Raw genomic sequence first — 14,389 nt, forward strand, 5'->3', positions numbered from 1 at the left:
AACGGAAACAAAATATTCAAAATACTGTATTGTACTAAATTAATTTAAGGACCATGTATCGCATACAAAAAATATCTAGCTCTCCAAGTATCACTATTATGAAGAACAGTAATATACAGCCTTGTATTTTCCCTTTTACTGCATGAATATCGCATCCAAATCATTATTAGCCATGAAAAAAAATCACTCTTGAAAGCAAATATTTCTTAAGTTCATTCGTTGTACTCAAAAGTTGACTATAACAGAATTCTAGCAGATGAAATATTTCTTCAGGGAATGGAATATGAAGCCATTTTAACTTCTGCAGTTTGGACATGAAATTTAGTCAATTTACATATCATTAATTATGACCCTCCAACATCCATCAAACCACTGCATTCTTTAGAAAGCCTCAAAATTACCAGTTCCAATGTCCAAATTTACAAATAAGTGGACACAAGTTACTCAACATATCAAATTATAGTTATATTTGTAGGCAGGATACTGTTTTTAAACCTCATCCTGTGATCCTAATAAAAGTGAAAAAAAATATTCACAACAGAATGTTTTGGGCTCTGAACATCCATCCACCCAACCATTTTTATTAAATCAACATTGACCATCGGGAGCTGCACATGTTTCACTTAACGAGACCCCCCCAAAAAAGAATTCTCATGAATATCTGATTGACAGATGATAGTGTCTGCTCTATAAACTAATTATTCAGAATCATGGATAAAATAGCAGTTAATGTGAAATGAACAAAAGTCCAAAGAAAATAAAAGCTGTTTTTTTTTTGTCTCAACCGGCTTTTTGGTTTGTCAATACGTTTTAATTAAGTCCTCTGAGCAGCACTTCCATTTAAAGTGAAGCAACAATTGACTAAATGTTTATGTATTATCCAGTATTGCATGGTGAGGTGAAAACTGGATATAAAAAAAAATCTCTTGGGGGATTTTTGGGAATGTTTGCAAAGAACAAGCACAAACCATGGCGAAGCAATCAAACCCATCTACTAAATTGTCCTTTTTGTGCAGACGTTGCAGTCGCGTACACAGGGAGGCGGCAGTTAAAAAAATAATTTAAAAAATGAAAACTGGTCAACACCTTTGTGTATCCTTCTCTGTTTTCACGTGACCCTGTCATCATCTGTCCAAACTTTGCAAGGACAAGGTCTGCGAAGGTACGAATCAGTCTGCGTAAAAAAATAAATTGTTTTGTCTCCATTCTCCTTTGGATCACGTCCTACAGGAGTGTCCAAAACAACAGTGGATATGATTTCACTCAATTTGTTCTTTCCCTCAACCACATGCGGATTCAGTCTTCTGAGCACAGGGAGTCATCCAGGCAGTTTTTTTTACACCCTGCACCAACGAGGGAAGCCGGTATGGCTTTGGTGGCAGTCTTGTTTGGAGAAAATGGGAAGCCATAACAGCAACTCCTAAATCCTCTCAAAAATTCAACCGGCGTGAGGTTACTTCTTCCTGTTGTGCTGCCTCCGCGCTTGCAACCTCTGCCGCGCCCCGGTTGGCTTTGAGCCCGCCCCAATGGAGAAGGAAGGAGGGGAACCTGATTGGGAAAACAAAGCATTTGTTACGCGGAGTGCACACACAGATATATCATCCAACTGGATTTAAGTACTTTTTTTCTCCCTTCCAATATAAATGAGCAAAGACACTTATAAAAAAATGGAATATCTGTAAGAGTGGTAGAATTCAAACTTTTTCCCGACTGTTGGATGATTCTTAAGGATTATTCTGAGCAACCATCCTGTGGTGCGGGGTGTGTTAGTGATTTTTCCTCGTCATTCAGCTCGAAGAACGGTCAGAAGAAAATCATAAAGATTGAAGATGATTATTTTTCCCCCTCATGTGCGCAGTGCAGTCTTTGTGTGTACTTGGCTTTAAGAGGCGAGAGCTTAAGAAATATGAGCCACAAGCACTGGACCAACTTTCCTGCATTCATGACCTACCAAAAGGAACAGCGTTGAAACCCTGCACTGGTGTACTGGGACTTCCAAATGGAATTGGACCGGCAGCTGCAGCAGGGGTCTGACCGAAAGATGGTGTGGATGTGCCTGGAAAAGTCACAAAACAGTTGGGATGAGCAAGTGAGGAAACAATCTGGATTTGATGTGAAATATTAAACTCACTCCCAAAAATGCCAAATCCATGTCTATGCCTTTAAAAAAAATCAGTAAGACAGAGGGTGTGTATATCAAATATCAGAGTGTAATACATTCAATTGGTTTTATAAACTGTCACTACCACATGCTGTGAACCCAAAGGTTACAACTATAAGATATCCTTCATTTGTCCCACACTGGGGAAATTTAGGATAGTGTAGGCGGGCCCCAGTGACACCAGGAGCTGGAGTTGTGTGTGCTATCTGGTTGGTCGTCGTGGCGTTATAAAACGGTTCATTGCGGGTGTTCTCATTTTGTATTGGTGTTTGTTTGTCCAGTTTTGTCCATCTGCCATCTCTTGTACCATTTCAAAACTCAAATCAAAGCAAATTGCAAGTTGGACAGTATTAACTCACCCGCAGCCCCAAAATTGAAGCCTCCCATCTGCGGCGCAGGATTATTGGCGACAGGTGTTCCGAACTGCGTTTGTGAAATGGCGGCGCCAAAGTTAAACCCGCCAGATGCTGGTGGCGCAGGGCCCGAGGGGGTCTGCTGAGGAGCGGTGCTGCCGAACGTGAAGGACGGCGTGCTCTGACTCTGGGCGGCCTGGCCGAAGCTTGGTGCCACAGAGGGCGTGGTGGTGGCGGCGCCGAAATTGAAGGAGGTGGAGCCGCCCCCAAATGCTGGTTTGGTTGGCGTCACAAAACTGGATGGTGCTGTGGCGGCAGCAGCGGCTCCCGCAAAGTTGAAAGGCGCCGCCGAAGAGTTGGACACGGGTGCAGTTGTTGCTGCGCTGCCCCCGAAGGTAAAGGGTTTAGGTGCGGCGGCCGAGCTGAAGGTCGACTGGGGCGCCGGGGCTTGAAATGACGGCTTTCCAAAAGTGAATGTTGACTGCGTCGTGGTGGTGGCGGCGGCAGGGGCAGGGGCAGCAGCATTAGCAGCGGTGACTGTGGATGCGGGCGTCGCGGCGGCAATCGCGAAACCTCCAAACGAAGCGGTGGTGGTTGTGTTCTGACTGACTGCGGTCTGACCAAAGGCAAACACCTTCTGGCTGGCGACTTGAGAGGTTGGCTGTGAGCCTCCAAATGCGAAGGCGTTCGCGGAGGTTGTGACGGCGGGAGCCGCGACAGCGGCTGCCGGTGTGGGAGTTGTGGCGGCTGTGGTTCCAAACTGAAATCCTGTCGTAGGAGCTGGCGCTGATGTGGTACTCGTGCTAGCTGAGGGTTGCGCCGACCAAGTTCCGAAGATGGATTTTACATCTGGCTGGGCTGCGGGGGTCGAACTGGTGGTAGAGCCGGTGGTAGCCGCTGCAGTGGAAGTCAATCCGGAGAAGAGAGGCGAGGTAACAGTGCTGCTTGTTGAGGCACCAAATATCGTAGAATTTAAAGAAACCGTCGCGGATGTTGCAGTGGAGGTTGTGTAAGGTGGCGGCGCAAAGCCGCTCCCTGCGGTACAAGAGATGGTTGTGGATGTTGTGGTGGAGGTTGGATTAGGTGGTGTAGTGAAGCCAGCCCCGGGAGAGCTACTTCCAAAAATTGGCTTGAAGCTTTGGAGTGGGGGTTTGCGATCGGGGCCTGTTATAGATGATGGGGTAGAGGCGGTGGTGGCGACAGCAAAGATGGGTTTGAACCCAGAGGCCAGCAGAGGGTTAGAATGAATGAGTGCCGCAGTGGTGACCGGGGCGGGGGTAGAAGCAGAGGATGCGGCAGGAATGGCGTTCTGGCTCGACGCTCCAAACAAGCCCCCTGCTGGTAGTGACGGAGTGCTACTGGTGGCCTTGGAAACCTGTCCCAAGACCTGAGTAAAGGCAGAGGGCTGATCCATGCCGGCAGAAGGGGGCTGTGACTGGGAGGTGGGCGATTGCTTCAGGATGTCCGTTAAGGTCGGCGTTTTGAGGCTTGAGATACTGGGGCGTTGCAGCAAGCCCATTGCAGGAACTGTTGACATAAGTACGCAATTAGAAAGTAAGACATACTTCCGCAGTAGTATGCATCAGAAATCAAAGAGTTTAATTTCAACCAAAGCAAACCCGGAAACATACCCAAGACATGTTCCACCGATAAACCTTTGAATTTGTTTTTTGACGCCGAATCCTACCTGTGGTGGTGCTGGCAGCAGAGGCAGAGCTCAGAGGACTTTTCATCTTCAGAGCCACCAGGAGTGGGTTAGAGACTGCCGGGGCGGGACTGGGATCCAAGTTGATGACCGGGGAGGCAGAGCTGGAGATTTTGGGCAGAGGGGCGGCCAACAGGCTACTCAGAGTGAGGGTGTTGGAGACGGTGCTGGCGGTCGACGAGGCGGGCACGGTGGAGGTCAATGAGGGGGAGGACTTCTCGGGTTCGGGAACTATACAGGGACAACCCAACATGCTTAGGTTTTAAGATGGGATTCAAAACTTGAAATATACACAGAAAGTTGCCATTAAAAAAAATCTGGTATTGATGTTAAACTGGTCTGGTATTCGACAGGCACTGTAAATCCAATCTTAGGTACTTGAATTAAAAGTCTTCTTTATCAACTCACCAGGTGTCTCCAGGACCTTTTGAATCTTGCTGATGGCAGCCTTCTTCTCTTCATCCAAATCCTTCACGGTGATAGTGTAGCCCAGCTCAGGTGGCGGGGGCTGCAGATCAATAAACACAGAGAGTTACGTGGGGGGGAGGGGGGGAATACACGCAATTTAAAACTCTAAAATATCATAGTCATTTGCTTACCAGTGAGATTTGGTCATCCCGGTTGCTGGAAACCAGCTGGATCTTACGTTTTCGCTTTCCACCGCTACCGGCGGAGTTTGTTGAGGTTGTGACTGGGACCTTGAGGACTGGAGTCTGTTTGGCTACAAGAAAAATGAAACATTGAATCCGAAGTACGCTTTCAAGAGGCATGACCCCAGAGCAGAGATGGTGAACACTTACATGTGTCAGGTGCTTTGTCCGATGTGGCTCTTTCTGATCGCACCGAGGACGCCGAGCTGGGGGAAAGGCCGTCATCCTCTCTGGTTAAAGAAAAGGGCCGTTTATAAATTGTTACATCAGAATCAGATTCACATTCACTTAAACGTGGAGGCTGAAACGTGTATACGCACCTCTGTTTCTTGGCGACTCCATCTGGTGTCTGGGACCGAGACGAACCCGGGCTGGAAATCGGCGAGCTCGGCGCAGATGGCTTCTTAAACTTTCAAATGCAAGCGTATGATTAACAGTTAAATTTGCTTCCGCCACGTTGATCAAAGCCATTTTGTAGATTTTAAATGGATACATCCACAGTTAAAGAAATGATGGTTAGAAACCATATCAAACTAAAAAAAATAATCATATTTTTGATTCATGAAAAAGCAGCAGGGAAACAATGACGGTGTCAGTCCAAATTTAAATCTACATTGATTCTCATAATATTTGAAAGCTGCAGCTCTGAAGAGGACACAGAAAAATGTTTGGTGTTAAGTCATTACTTGCATGAGGCCCACTGTAGAGCTGTAAGAACTTTGGATGGGGTTTCTCTTGGAACCCAGCGTCCCTCTCGGTGCATGACCTCCACTGGTAGAGCTGATGGAGGACGTGCGGGACCTCTTGAAGGTAGAGTCCTCTGCCACTGAGATCATCCCTCGTTTTAGGCTTCCGGGCCTAGATAAATAAATGAAGGGTCAAACAGTGCTGTGAAACAACAATCGAAAAAAGCAAAAGGTGTCGTAGACTCACTTTGGGACCAGTTGTGATGGCGCTCCATTGGGCAAGAGGGGCTCAAAAGCTGAATGAGCGCTTCCTCCACTGTCATTACGCCTGCGGGACAGATTCAAAGCATGTGCATTTCCCCACAAAATGATAACGACTTTGCACACCTATGCTACGTGCACATTTCAGCATGACGTCTTTGAGCCACTGGTGAAAAGGACACTTTAATTCGCTCCTCTTTCCTCTATTACTGCTTCAAACAACAAAGTGAATGGAGGAAAAGTGGTTACGTTGGCACAACTGTCTGTTTTATGTGTAGTGTTGTATTATTTTGTCATTTTATGTTTAAGTCGCCATGACAATTAGTTAGAACGACCCTTAGTAGCAAGTTTAGCGTAACTGCTTAGTGTAAAGTTCTGTTTACCTTCTCTTGCTTCTCTGCTCAGCATTAAAGCTTCTGTCTGCATCATCGACCTCTCTCTTGCGGCTATCCTTCAACACCTTGAGGACGCTCTCTCTGGAACAGGGGTCCACGGGGGCCCTGGGCACCGCGGCGCAAGTTAGGTGCTCCAAACTAAAGAGAGGGGGGGAAAAAAAAATCAGTAACAGTCAGTAATGACTTACACAGCAAATGTTTTCCTAGTTCCTGTCCATGAATGTAATCGTAAAAAATGGTGAATAAAACCTGGCGCTGTTGTGGTCGGGCCGGGCGATCTTGACAGTGACGGGACTCTGAGTCGCCGGTGAATTTCGAGGCGTGAGGATGCTCTTCTTCCTGAAGCCGTCCCACCTGACGGGCGGCAGGACCCCCAACGAGGAGGTGCCCGGCTGATGAAGGGGATAGTGCCGCTGTGGTGTGATAGTGAAGTGTCCCATTGGGCCCGACTGCTCCCTGAAACAATGAAGGAATGGAATTAATCACTCTTTACTTAAAAATATTTGACATTATGCCATGCAATTTCACTTCATTCGTCCAATTTTATTGTTTATTTTTTTCTAAGAACAAAATATCTTTGGGTTTAAGTTCATCCATCTCCGTTTGTGGCGGAGAGCTACGACTGTGTGGTCTTAGGGAGATTTGCTGGAACACCTGATCCACAAAAACACTCCGATTAGAAGTGGTCAGAAATTACAACAATGTCTCTAAACACTGATCCACAAAATCAAAATTTTACATAGAGCTTCATAAACGTGTACTGTATCTCAAAAAAAAAGAAAAGAAAAAGAACTGCCACGATTAGGGATGTGCAGCTTTGGTAAGTTTTTTTAAACTAACGGAGAGGATCAGAATAAGAGATATCGCTCCCGGTACTTTATACTGCAGTTGTACACCAACAATAAGCAAAAATTTAGGGGCAGCTTTCGTCTTGTATACGAGGTGTACTGAATAGTGTCCGGCGAGGGCACTGTAGTTCATTGAAACAGACATACCCGGCAAATGACAGCCTCCGGTTCGGGGTACAGACAGCATGGTTGGGTCTGGATAACTTTTCCCGCAGTTGCTCACAGGGGTTGCGGACCACTCTGGGGCTCCCAAAATCGCCAGTCGGACCTTCCGGTTTGCCAATGTAGCTCCCCATAAGAAAGTCCCCGGGGCTAAAAAGAAACGTGTCGCTCGCCAAGTGCCCCCCTCGATAGATCGCAGCGTCGGTCTGTCTTTGTCTGAAAGCCTCCAGTGACGACCCGCGTGGCTCACGTCTGCCGACGTCGGTCTTGGTCCACCGCCGCGACACCACGGACACGTCGCTCACCCACCAGTCCCAAAAGCGGCGCAGGTAGCCAGTCCGAGCATTAAATCCAGCCCGAGGATTGAGGCCTAATCTGGCGGGAAGCGGCGTTCTGCGGCGCAGAAGGGACGCACCTCCACAAAGGGCGAGAGTTAAAACAATGTATATAAAAGAGGGGATGAAATAAAGGGAGAGACTAGCTATGCCTAATGCAGAAAGAAGCACTATTTTTTTCTCTCTAGGTAACATGGCGGCAGCGCGCCCATCATGCTGCTCTCCACTATTGCTTCTTCTGCATCGGCCACTGGGTGTTTGACTTTGACGTTTGGTACGGCACCGCCAACCATTGAAAGAAGTTGGTATTACACTGACAACAGTCAACCAATCAACATTTTTTTGGCGCCATCTTTTAAATGCTTCATTTTCGTTTTATTATTATTTTAACGTATGGAGTATTTGCCAATTAGATGAAAAAAATGTCATGATGTATAACAAAATAAACTACAGTTCTCAAAAGACTGTTTGACTTTCCTTCCTTCTGTACAGACATTTCACCATACCAAAATAAATACATCTGAACCTAACTCCAAAAGCTCATATTCCGAGCCGCTTGATCCTCACTAGGGTTGCGGGGGGTGCTGGAGCCTATCCCAGCTGTCTTTTTAAAACCTTTATGTGAAATGATTTGGATATAAATCATCTTTTGGAGCAGTAATCAGAGACACATTCTTGAGAAGCATAACCCATGCGACCATGTGCTGACCTCTTACTATCGTAACTCCAGAAAAGCACCTAATTTGTAATGACGTGCTACTATCACATGACCTGGTATCAATTTGAAGTTTATTCTTCTGTGCGGGAGAAACAATTGACAGCTCGAATTTCATGCCTTCCGTCTTTGTCTTTGGTTGTTTTTCGTCAGGCGTGATCATTTTTTTTAGCATATCAAATTAGAGCCACAAGATGGGGCCAAAGATGCCCCCCCCCAAAGATCACATTTCAGAATTTGGGTTCAGATGTGCCTAATATTGTGGCTTAGTCTGTAGAAGTCGGACAGAGAAGGGAAATGAAGGTTTAAAAAACGTGTTTCAGTCTTTCATTGTGGCCGTTTCCTCCTCCAAATCTTTATTTGATTTTGGTCATCGCCAGGGCTCTTCTCTCCGTGTTTTGGAACAAGGCTCGGATTAAACTCTTCACCTCTGTGCTTGTGAACTCCAACGCCAGAGGACCTTTACTGTCTGCCCACCTGAGGAGAGAAATAATACGTATTGTAGTGATCCACAAAGGAGAGACCATCGAGGAAAGGCAGGGGAGTTCTCATGTTTCTCGGTTCAATGGGATGATAGACTTGGAAGGTGTTGAAGGCGAGTAGCCTCTTGCTTGTTTCACTTCGCATGTTCACATGGTCTGATTTGTTCATTGGGATTTGTCAAGTCTGTACCTGTCAACAATCTCCTGGAGGTTGGCACGCAGGATGATGACCAGCTCCTTGAAGGTGCTCCACTTTTTGACATAAAGTGGCACCTCCTCCTGATACTTCTTGTTCTTGTGCTCGTCAGTCAGTGGTACGAAGACCAGCGGGCCCTCCTCGATGACCGTCTTGCAGAGCGTGTGCAGGTGCTCGCCATCCTCCGAAGAGATATCCTGGAGTCGCAGAAAAAAAAAAAACTGAAACCTTTCGAGGCAGCATCCACGACTCGTCAACTGGGAATTAGCTCAAGGTCGTCAAAAATGGACAGAGAACAACGAACCTCCAGGATCATGATCTTGGCAATGATTTCCATGATGGCCGTGTTCAGGAGGTTCCCCATGGCTTTGCAGTAGATACCGACCGGTAGGACATCCTGCCACACCGTCCCCAGCTGCTTTAACTGATGGATCACCTGCAGACAACCACGTGGACACAGTGTTACTACGAGGGAAAGACTAAAAAGCCGAAGACCCCTTCCTTCTCCCCACGCACCTGCCTCACGGCCTTGCTGGCTGCTGTGTAGTTGTCAGGGTCATCCAGGTTGCAGAAGTTTTGAGCGGTGGAGAGTCGCTCCAACAGCTCTACCCTCTGGATGCTCAGCTGTGTCAGAAAGCACTGAGCGCCTAGATAACATGCAAACAAAAAAGGAAAGTGGCATTTAGACCAGAGGCAGCCAGAGGGAGGAAGTAGCTGGGACACATTTTTTTTTGAGTGTAGTACCTCAGGGAAGTGTTTTAGGACCACTGTTTTTCAACAGAACCCTCACTGTCTTTGTTGCAAGATGTGTTAAAAAATGCAAGCAGCAGTGTCAATTACTTCTGATCCTTCAACATCCACCACAGTAACAAAGCTAAACACATTTTAAGTGGACCTCTGTGTCTCCTTCAAATGTCAAGACAGCGTTACCTAATTTCCTGAATGCTGGCACCATGTCGACAAAGGTGACCACACCCTGGCTGAGTGGCTGCGGCAGGTGGGGTCTAAAATGGTGGCCCAGGGTGAGGAGGTGGTGGGCAAGGTACATGCAGTTGTTGTGCTGGATGGCCGCCAGGTGGGGAAACTTGAGAAGGTTCTCTCTAGGGAGAGAAAAGATAACAGGTGTGCAATATAGACAAAAATTGACATCCTGATACAGGTCAATTCATATCCTGATACAGTATTTTTCCTTAAAATCACCTGAAATCTATGACAATTGTACTTTGGTTTCTTTCTGGTAAACCCAAATTTGAGAAGTGCAAGGAATAAATCATACTTGTGATATGTCGGCACAACATCGTAGAAGAGTTGGAAGATATTTCGGACGGTGAAGAAAAGCTGGGAAGCACTGGAGGGAGGAAAAAAAAAAAGATACTTGAACACCTTTTCATAGAGGTGATTTACACGGGACAATTTTGAACTGCAAACAGAGTAAAATGTTTCATTTCGAAGTGGGAAAATGTGACAACACTGACCAGATACTCATTGTTTAACAACAATATGAATTGCTGACGCAATCACAATGTTGCAGTTGGAAGGAGCGACGGTCAGAACACACCATTGTGCAGAACTTTTGATAGCCTCGCCCAGCGTGTTGAGAGCCAGCTCCATCAGCTGCTGCACCGACTCGCTGATGCGACACGCTGGCAGACACATGCTCCATGCCGACAGCTGACTGGCGTTCTCCAACGTAGTGGCCGCCGGCTCGCTCAGGGCTTCCTGCTTCACCAGCGAACACGACTCAGGAACAGGAAGCTTGGAGAGATGTAGCTTGGACTCAGGCGTGATCTTAATGGAATAAAATGAAATGGTTTTAATAATCGAATTAATATATGGTCCTCCCTGTGGGTATATGCATTTTAAATGATACCTCAATCATTTAGTACAAATTGCAGATCCCCTAGCAACGGTTCACAGAACCCAGTGTGTGACGTACAAATCTAAAGCGTCCAATGTGTCGTACCTTGATGGTGTTGTGCATTTCAGACGTCATGAGTTTGCGTGCCGCCACGATGACATCCTTGCATTTCTTGCTGGCGAAGTGACAGTTAACGTCTCTGGCGTATTTCAGCAGGTCTGTAGACTCACTCTGCAGAAACTCCATCTCCTTAAGAGCCGTCTCAAATTCTTCCGTCGCCATGATAACCTGTCACAAATAAATACAGGTCGCATGACGAGTTGCGAGGGGAATCTGAGATGGGGAAAAAAGGAGAGTAACGATGGCGTACGATGTTGTATTTTTCCAGTTGGCTGCTGTTGGTAGGGATGGAGTAGAGCAGGCACTCGTGGATGATGCATTGTGATAGCTCCTCCCATATCAGCTCTCCAAAGATGGTCGACAGCTTTTTATCGTTAATTGTCACATCTAGAGGAAAAACAGAAACAAAACGGGCATAAGGAGCATATTCAACGATGGTGCAGATTTGGGAGAAGGAGATCTTTGCAGGATTTGGTTTTCCACAAAATAACAAAGTGCCGTTATCCATTTATTGTAAACACATTTTCTACACATGTTAACTTAAGCAAACCATTTTATACTACTACTTTGAAAGTAACGTTTCATATTATAATGTATTCATGCTTCCACATCAAACCTTTGTGTATTTGACACAAATATATTTTTATGATTAGATGTCAACATTTTCTGAAACAAAAAAAATATATTGTTGAGTGCATTATAGTTTTACTGCTGATCCAAATACGTATTGGCGGGTGTCTATCCTCTACTGCGAGCCATGCTAGTTTTTCCAGCGCGTGACTTACTTAGTAAGTTTGAGTGAAGCGTCTTGAGCAGCAAGAGCAATTTGCTATAGACCTGCGACGGAGCGGCGCGCTCCTTTTGAGACCCCTTCAGTTGCTCGAAGGTCAGGACGATCCCCTTTCCCTGCTGCTCAGACACCAACACCGACAGAAATGGGTGCATCACCACCGGCTTCAACATGTACTTCAAGAGCACCTGACCTGAAACACAGCAGCAGCGGGTTCAATTGCCATCTTAGATTTTTTTTTTAAGTGCTACAGAAATAAAGGCAAAAAAAAAAGGAGCAGTGAATAATGACACAGACTGACGGATCAGCTCCTTCTGCTGGCATGAGCAATGGGGGGGAAATGTATTGCCACCCGAATTGGTGGTTGACCTTTGAGGTATAGACTATATCAAAGACATGGTGATTGTTTGTATTGCTCTTTGCTTTCTCACTGAAGAGTTTCATCTTGTGCTGAAGGTCTCCCTGGATGGCCAAAGCTTGGAGGACGCTGCGCAGCTCAGCAGGTGGTTCTGGTTCACTGTCCTTTTCGGGTGAACGGCATAGGCACAGCTCCACCTTCAAGAAGGAGTCCACGCCTCCAGGTCCTGCTGGTACAAGTTAAAAAGAGGGGGGGGGGGGGTGTCTTTCTGAAATGTATCACAATATGGTATCAAAGCACTATCTCATCAGGACAGTAGTGTATTAACTCATAACCCATTTGGAACATATAATGTTCGCAAATTAAGGTAAGGTCTCCCGTTGAAATGAATGGAATTGCAATTAATCGTTCTCATGCAAAAATAAATAAAAAAATACAACTTATATGTATCCTTTTTATCAGGATGTGGTTGAAATACTCTAACCAATCTGTTGTTTGTTTCTCACCCTTTAACGACGGTAATTTCCAGATGATGAGGCGCTTCCATTCATCTCCCAGATGATACATCAGGTTTTCCTTCTGTACTGTCAACTCCGAGCTAAGCGTGCTAATAATCGGAAGCTGCATCGTTTTCCAGCCTTTGAGAGATTCCACGCTTGCCCTTGCCTGGGGGAAACAAGAATGACTATGACAAGCGATTTTGATTTAGTAATCTTGTGTAGGATGTCAGTGGATTGGTTGAAGGTTGAAGAGTGCATTTAGTTTAGTAGTATTACGTACGCTTTTCAGCTGGTTAGCGGCATTCACATACTTCTTTTCTTGAAGGGCTTTGTTGAATTTCTCCATTGCATTGTGAAACTAAAAGGTGGAGACATTGTGTGTGTCAAGAACTAGTGGATTGTTTTTTTTCAGCCCTTTGAGATTTGTATTTGAGTAATATTTGGAAATATTCTACCAAATTTTGTTTAGTGACACAGTGTGCTACTTACATCTTTGAGGTGTCCGAGAATAGTGATGATAATTGTGTTTTTCTCCAGCTGCAGCTTCAACTTTGTATACTCAGCCACGGCAGAGTCAATATTTTGTTGAACCTGTTTTTAAAAAACAGTGACAATGTTAGAGTGCAATGGCCAGTGTTTTTAATTATTCCAACCTGATTTCATGTATATATATATATACACTTGTCTCAATGAAATTTTTGAGGTCGTCCATCTCTTTGGAGACCTCGTCAACCTGGACCATCAGGTCCTCAGATGCTTGCAGACTTGGCAGGAAGTCACTATATCGCTTGTTCATCATGCCACATACTTCTTCCTGTGAAATAGAGGTAAAATACTTTGCAATGGGAGAAAATGAAGCCAAATTATTTCATGCACAACCTCAAACTATTATTTGTCATGATTCTTTTGGTCTCAGTTGTCTCATTGCATAGGTGTCAAACTCCGGTCCTGGAGGGCCACTGTCCTGCCCTGTTGCAAGACACCCGTTTTGATTCAAATAAACAGGTTCAGTAATATCAGGCTTCCGCAGAGCTTGGTGATGATCTGATCATTTGAAGCAGGTGTGTTGCAACAGGGAGACTTGGAAAACATGCAGGACAGCGGCCCTCCAGGACCTGAGTTTGACGCCTATGTCTCATTGGATCCAGATGTATTGGTCTTGTTGTGTTGAATGACCAACCAAATTGTGAGACCAGAATAAGACAGATGTGTGGGCTGTATGTGAGTCAGATAATCTAGATGTAGCTCTGAACCTCTTTAAAACAAATGCATTCTTGGCAACTTATACGTAGTCATGGTTTTAAAAAAAAGGCTTCGCATTCGAGTTGCATATAGAAAGCATAATATGATGGCAACATCATATTACCTTGTCAACAGATCACATTGTTAATCGCTGTAAAGAACGTGTACATATGTAATTGATAGGTCGTGATATTTATGGTAAAACAGGAGCAGGGGCACATTTTCTTAACGCGAAAGTTATCACTGAATACTCCCCCAAACTTTTAGCAACTTAGCATTACGTTAGCTAACGATTTGGCTAGCGTGGCGCTTTACCTTCGTATCTTCTATCTTGCGCGACATTTTGCTGATTTTACTGGACAGGTCCTCTTTCTCCAGTTTGCCAGAACTGGCGAGGACTTCGGTGACAAACGACGACATTCCGGAACGCAAGGTTATGTGAAGAAAAAAAAACCAAATCCAATATATTTTTTTTAAACTAAAACTATGACAGATCAGCACAGCGCGCGCCCAGCGTTTGATTGGCCACGCAGCGAGTCAAAGTAAAAGCCCCGCCTTTTCCTCTCTTAGTC

General features: G+C 45.5%; 2 protein-coding genes across 3 annotated transcripts; both read right to left on the bottom strand.

Annotated features, from left to right (window-relative positions):
- Window positions 1–543: 543 nt before the first annotated feature.
- On the bottom strand, window positions 544–7,811 carry pom121 (POM121 transmembrane nucleoporin). The gene is made up of 13 exons (XM_052048102.1): window positions 7,207–7,811; window positions 6,461–6,667; window positions 6,200–6,349; window positions 5,803–5,883; window positions 5,556–5,727; window positions 5,190–5,278; window positions 5,020–5,099; window positions 4,819–4,940; window positions 4,628–4,727; window positions 4,202–4,450; window positions 2,521–4,041; window positions 1,952–2,056; window positions 544–1,548 (listed from the first exon to the last, which is right to left on the bottom strand). Exons 1-13 carry the CDS (start codon window positions 7,749–7,751, stop codon window positions 1,454–1,456), a joined length of 3,516 nt encoding a protein of 1,171 aa, XP_051904062.1. The 5' UTR covers window positions 7,752–7,811; the 3' UTR covers window positions 544–1,453.
- A 517-nt stretch (window positions 7,812–8,328) lies between these two features.
- Window positions 8,329–14,369, bottom strand: zw10 (zw10 kinetochore protein). Of its 2 annotated transcripts, XM_052048103.1 has the most exons (16): window positions 14,133–14,369; window positions 13,255–13,389; window positions 13,065–13,166; window positions 12,856–12,933; window positions 12,582–12,741; window positions 12,149–12,301; window positions 11,713–11,910; window positions 11,178–11,314; window positions 10,913–11,095; window positions 10,508–10,737; window positions 10,226–10,297; window positions 9,880–10,049; window positions 9,466–9,596; window positions 9,254–9,385; window positions 8,944–9,146; window positions 8,329–8,748 (listed from the first exon to the last, which is right to left on the bottom strand). In XM_052048103.1, exons 1-16 carry the CDS (start codon window positions 14,235–14,237, stop codon window positions 8,628–8,630), a joined length of 2,310 nt encoding a protein of 769 aa, XP_051904063.1. In that variant the 5' UTR covers window positions 14,238–14,369; the 3' UTR covers window positions 8,329–8,627. The 2 variants fall into 2 exon arrangements, with proteins under 2 accessions (XP_051904063.1, XP_051904064.1); XM_052048104.1 differs by lacking the exon at window positions 13,255–13,389.
- Window positions 14,370–14,389: the final 20 nt, after the last annotated feature.

The sequence above is a fragment of the Hippocampus zosterae genome, chromosome 16 (assembly GCF_025434085.1).
Source record: "Hippocampus zosterae strain Florida chromosome 16, ASM2543408v3, whole genome shotgun sequence".
In the NCBI taxonomy this organism is placed as follows: domain Eukaryota; kingdom Metazoa; phylum Chordata; class Actinopteri; order Syngnathiformes; family Syngnathidae; genus Hippocampus; species Hippocampus zosterae.

Excerpts from the sequence above, each read along its gene's own strand:
- pom121 (XM_052048102.1), bottom strand. The coding sequence starts at position 7,751 with ATGTTACCTAGAGAGAAAAAAATAGTGCTTCTTTCTGCATTAGGCATA. Across the intron at positions 5,728-5,802 it reads CCATCACAACTGGTCCCAAA|GCCCGGAAGCCTAAAACGAG; the intron begins GTGAGTCTACGA and ends TTATTTATCTAG. Across the intron at positions 4,042-4,201 it reads TGCTGCCAGCACCACCACAG|TTCCTGCAATGGGCTTGCTG; the intron begins GTAGGATTCGGC and ends TTATGTCAACAG.
- zw10 (XM_052048103.1), bottom strand. The coding sequence starts at position 14,237 with ATGTCGTCGTTTGTCACCGAAGTCCTCGCCAGTTCTGGCAAACTGGAG. Across the intron at positions 11,096-11,177 it reads AACTGGAAAAATACAACATC|GTTATCATGGCGACGGAAGA; the intron begins GTACGCCATCGT and ends TATTTGTGACAG. Across the intron at positions 10,050-10,225 it reads GTTGTGCCGACATATCACAA|AGAGAACCTTCTCAAGTTTC; the intron begins GTATGATTTATT and ends TTCTCTCCCTAG.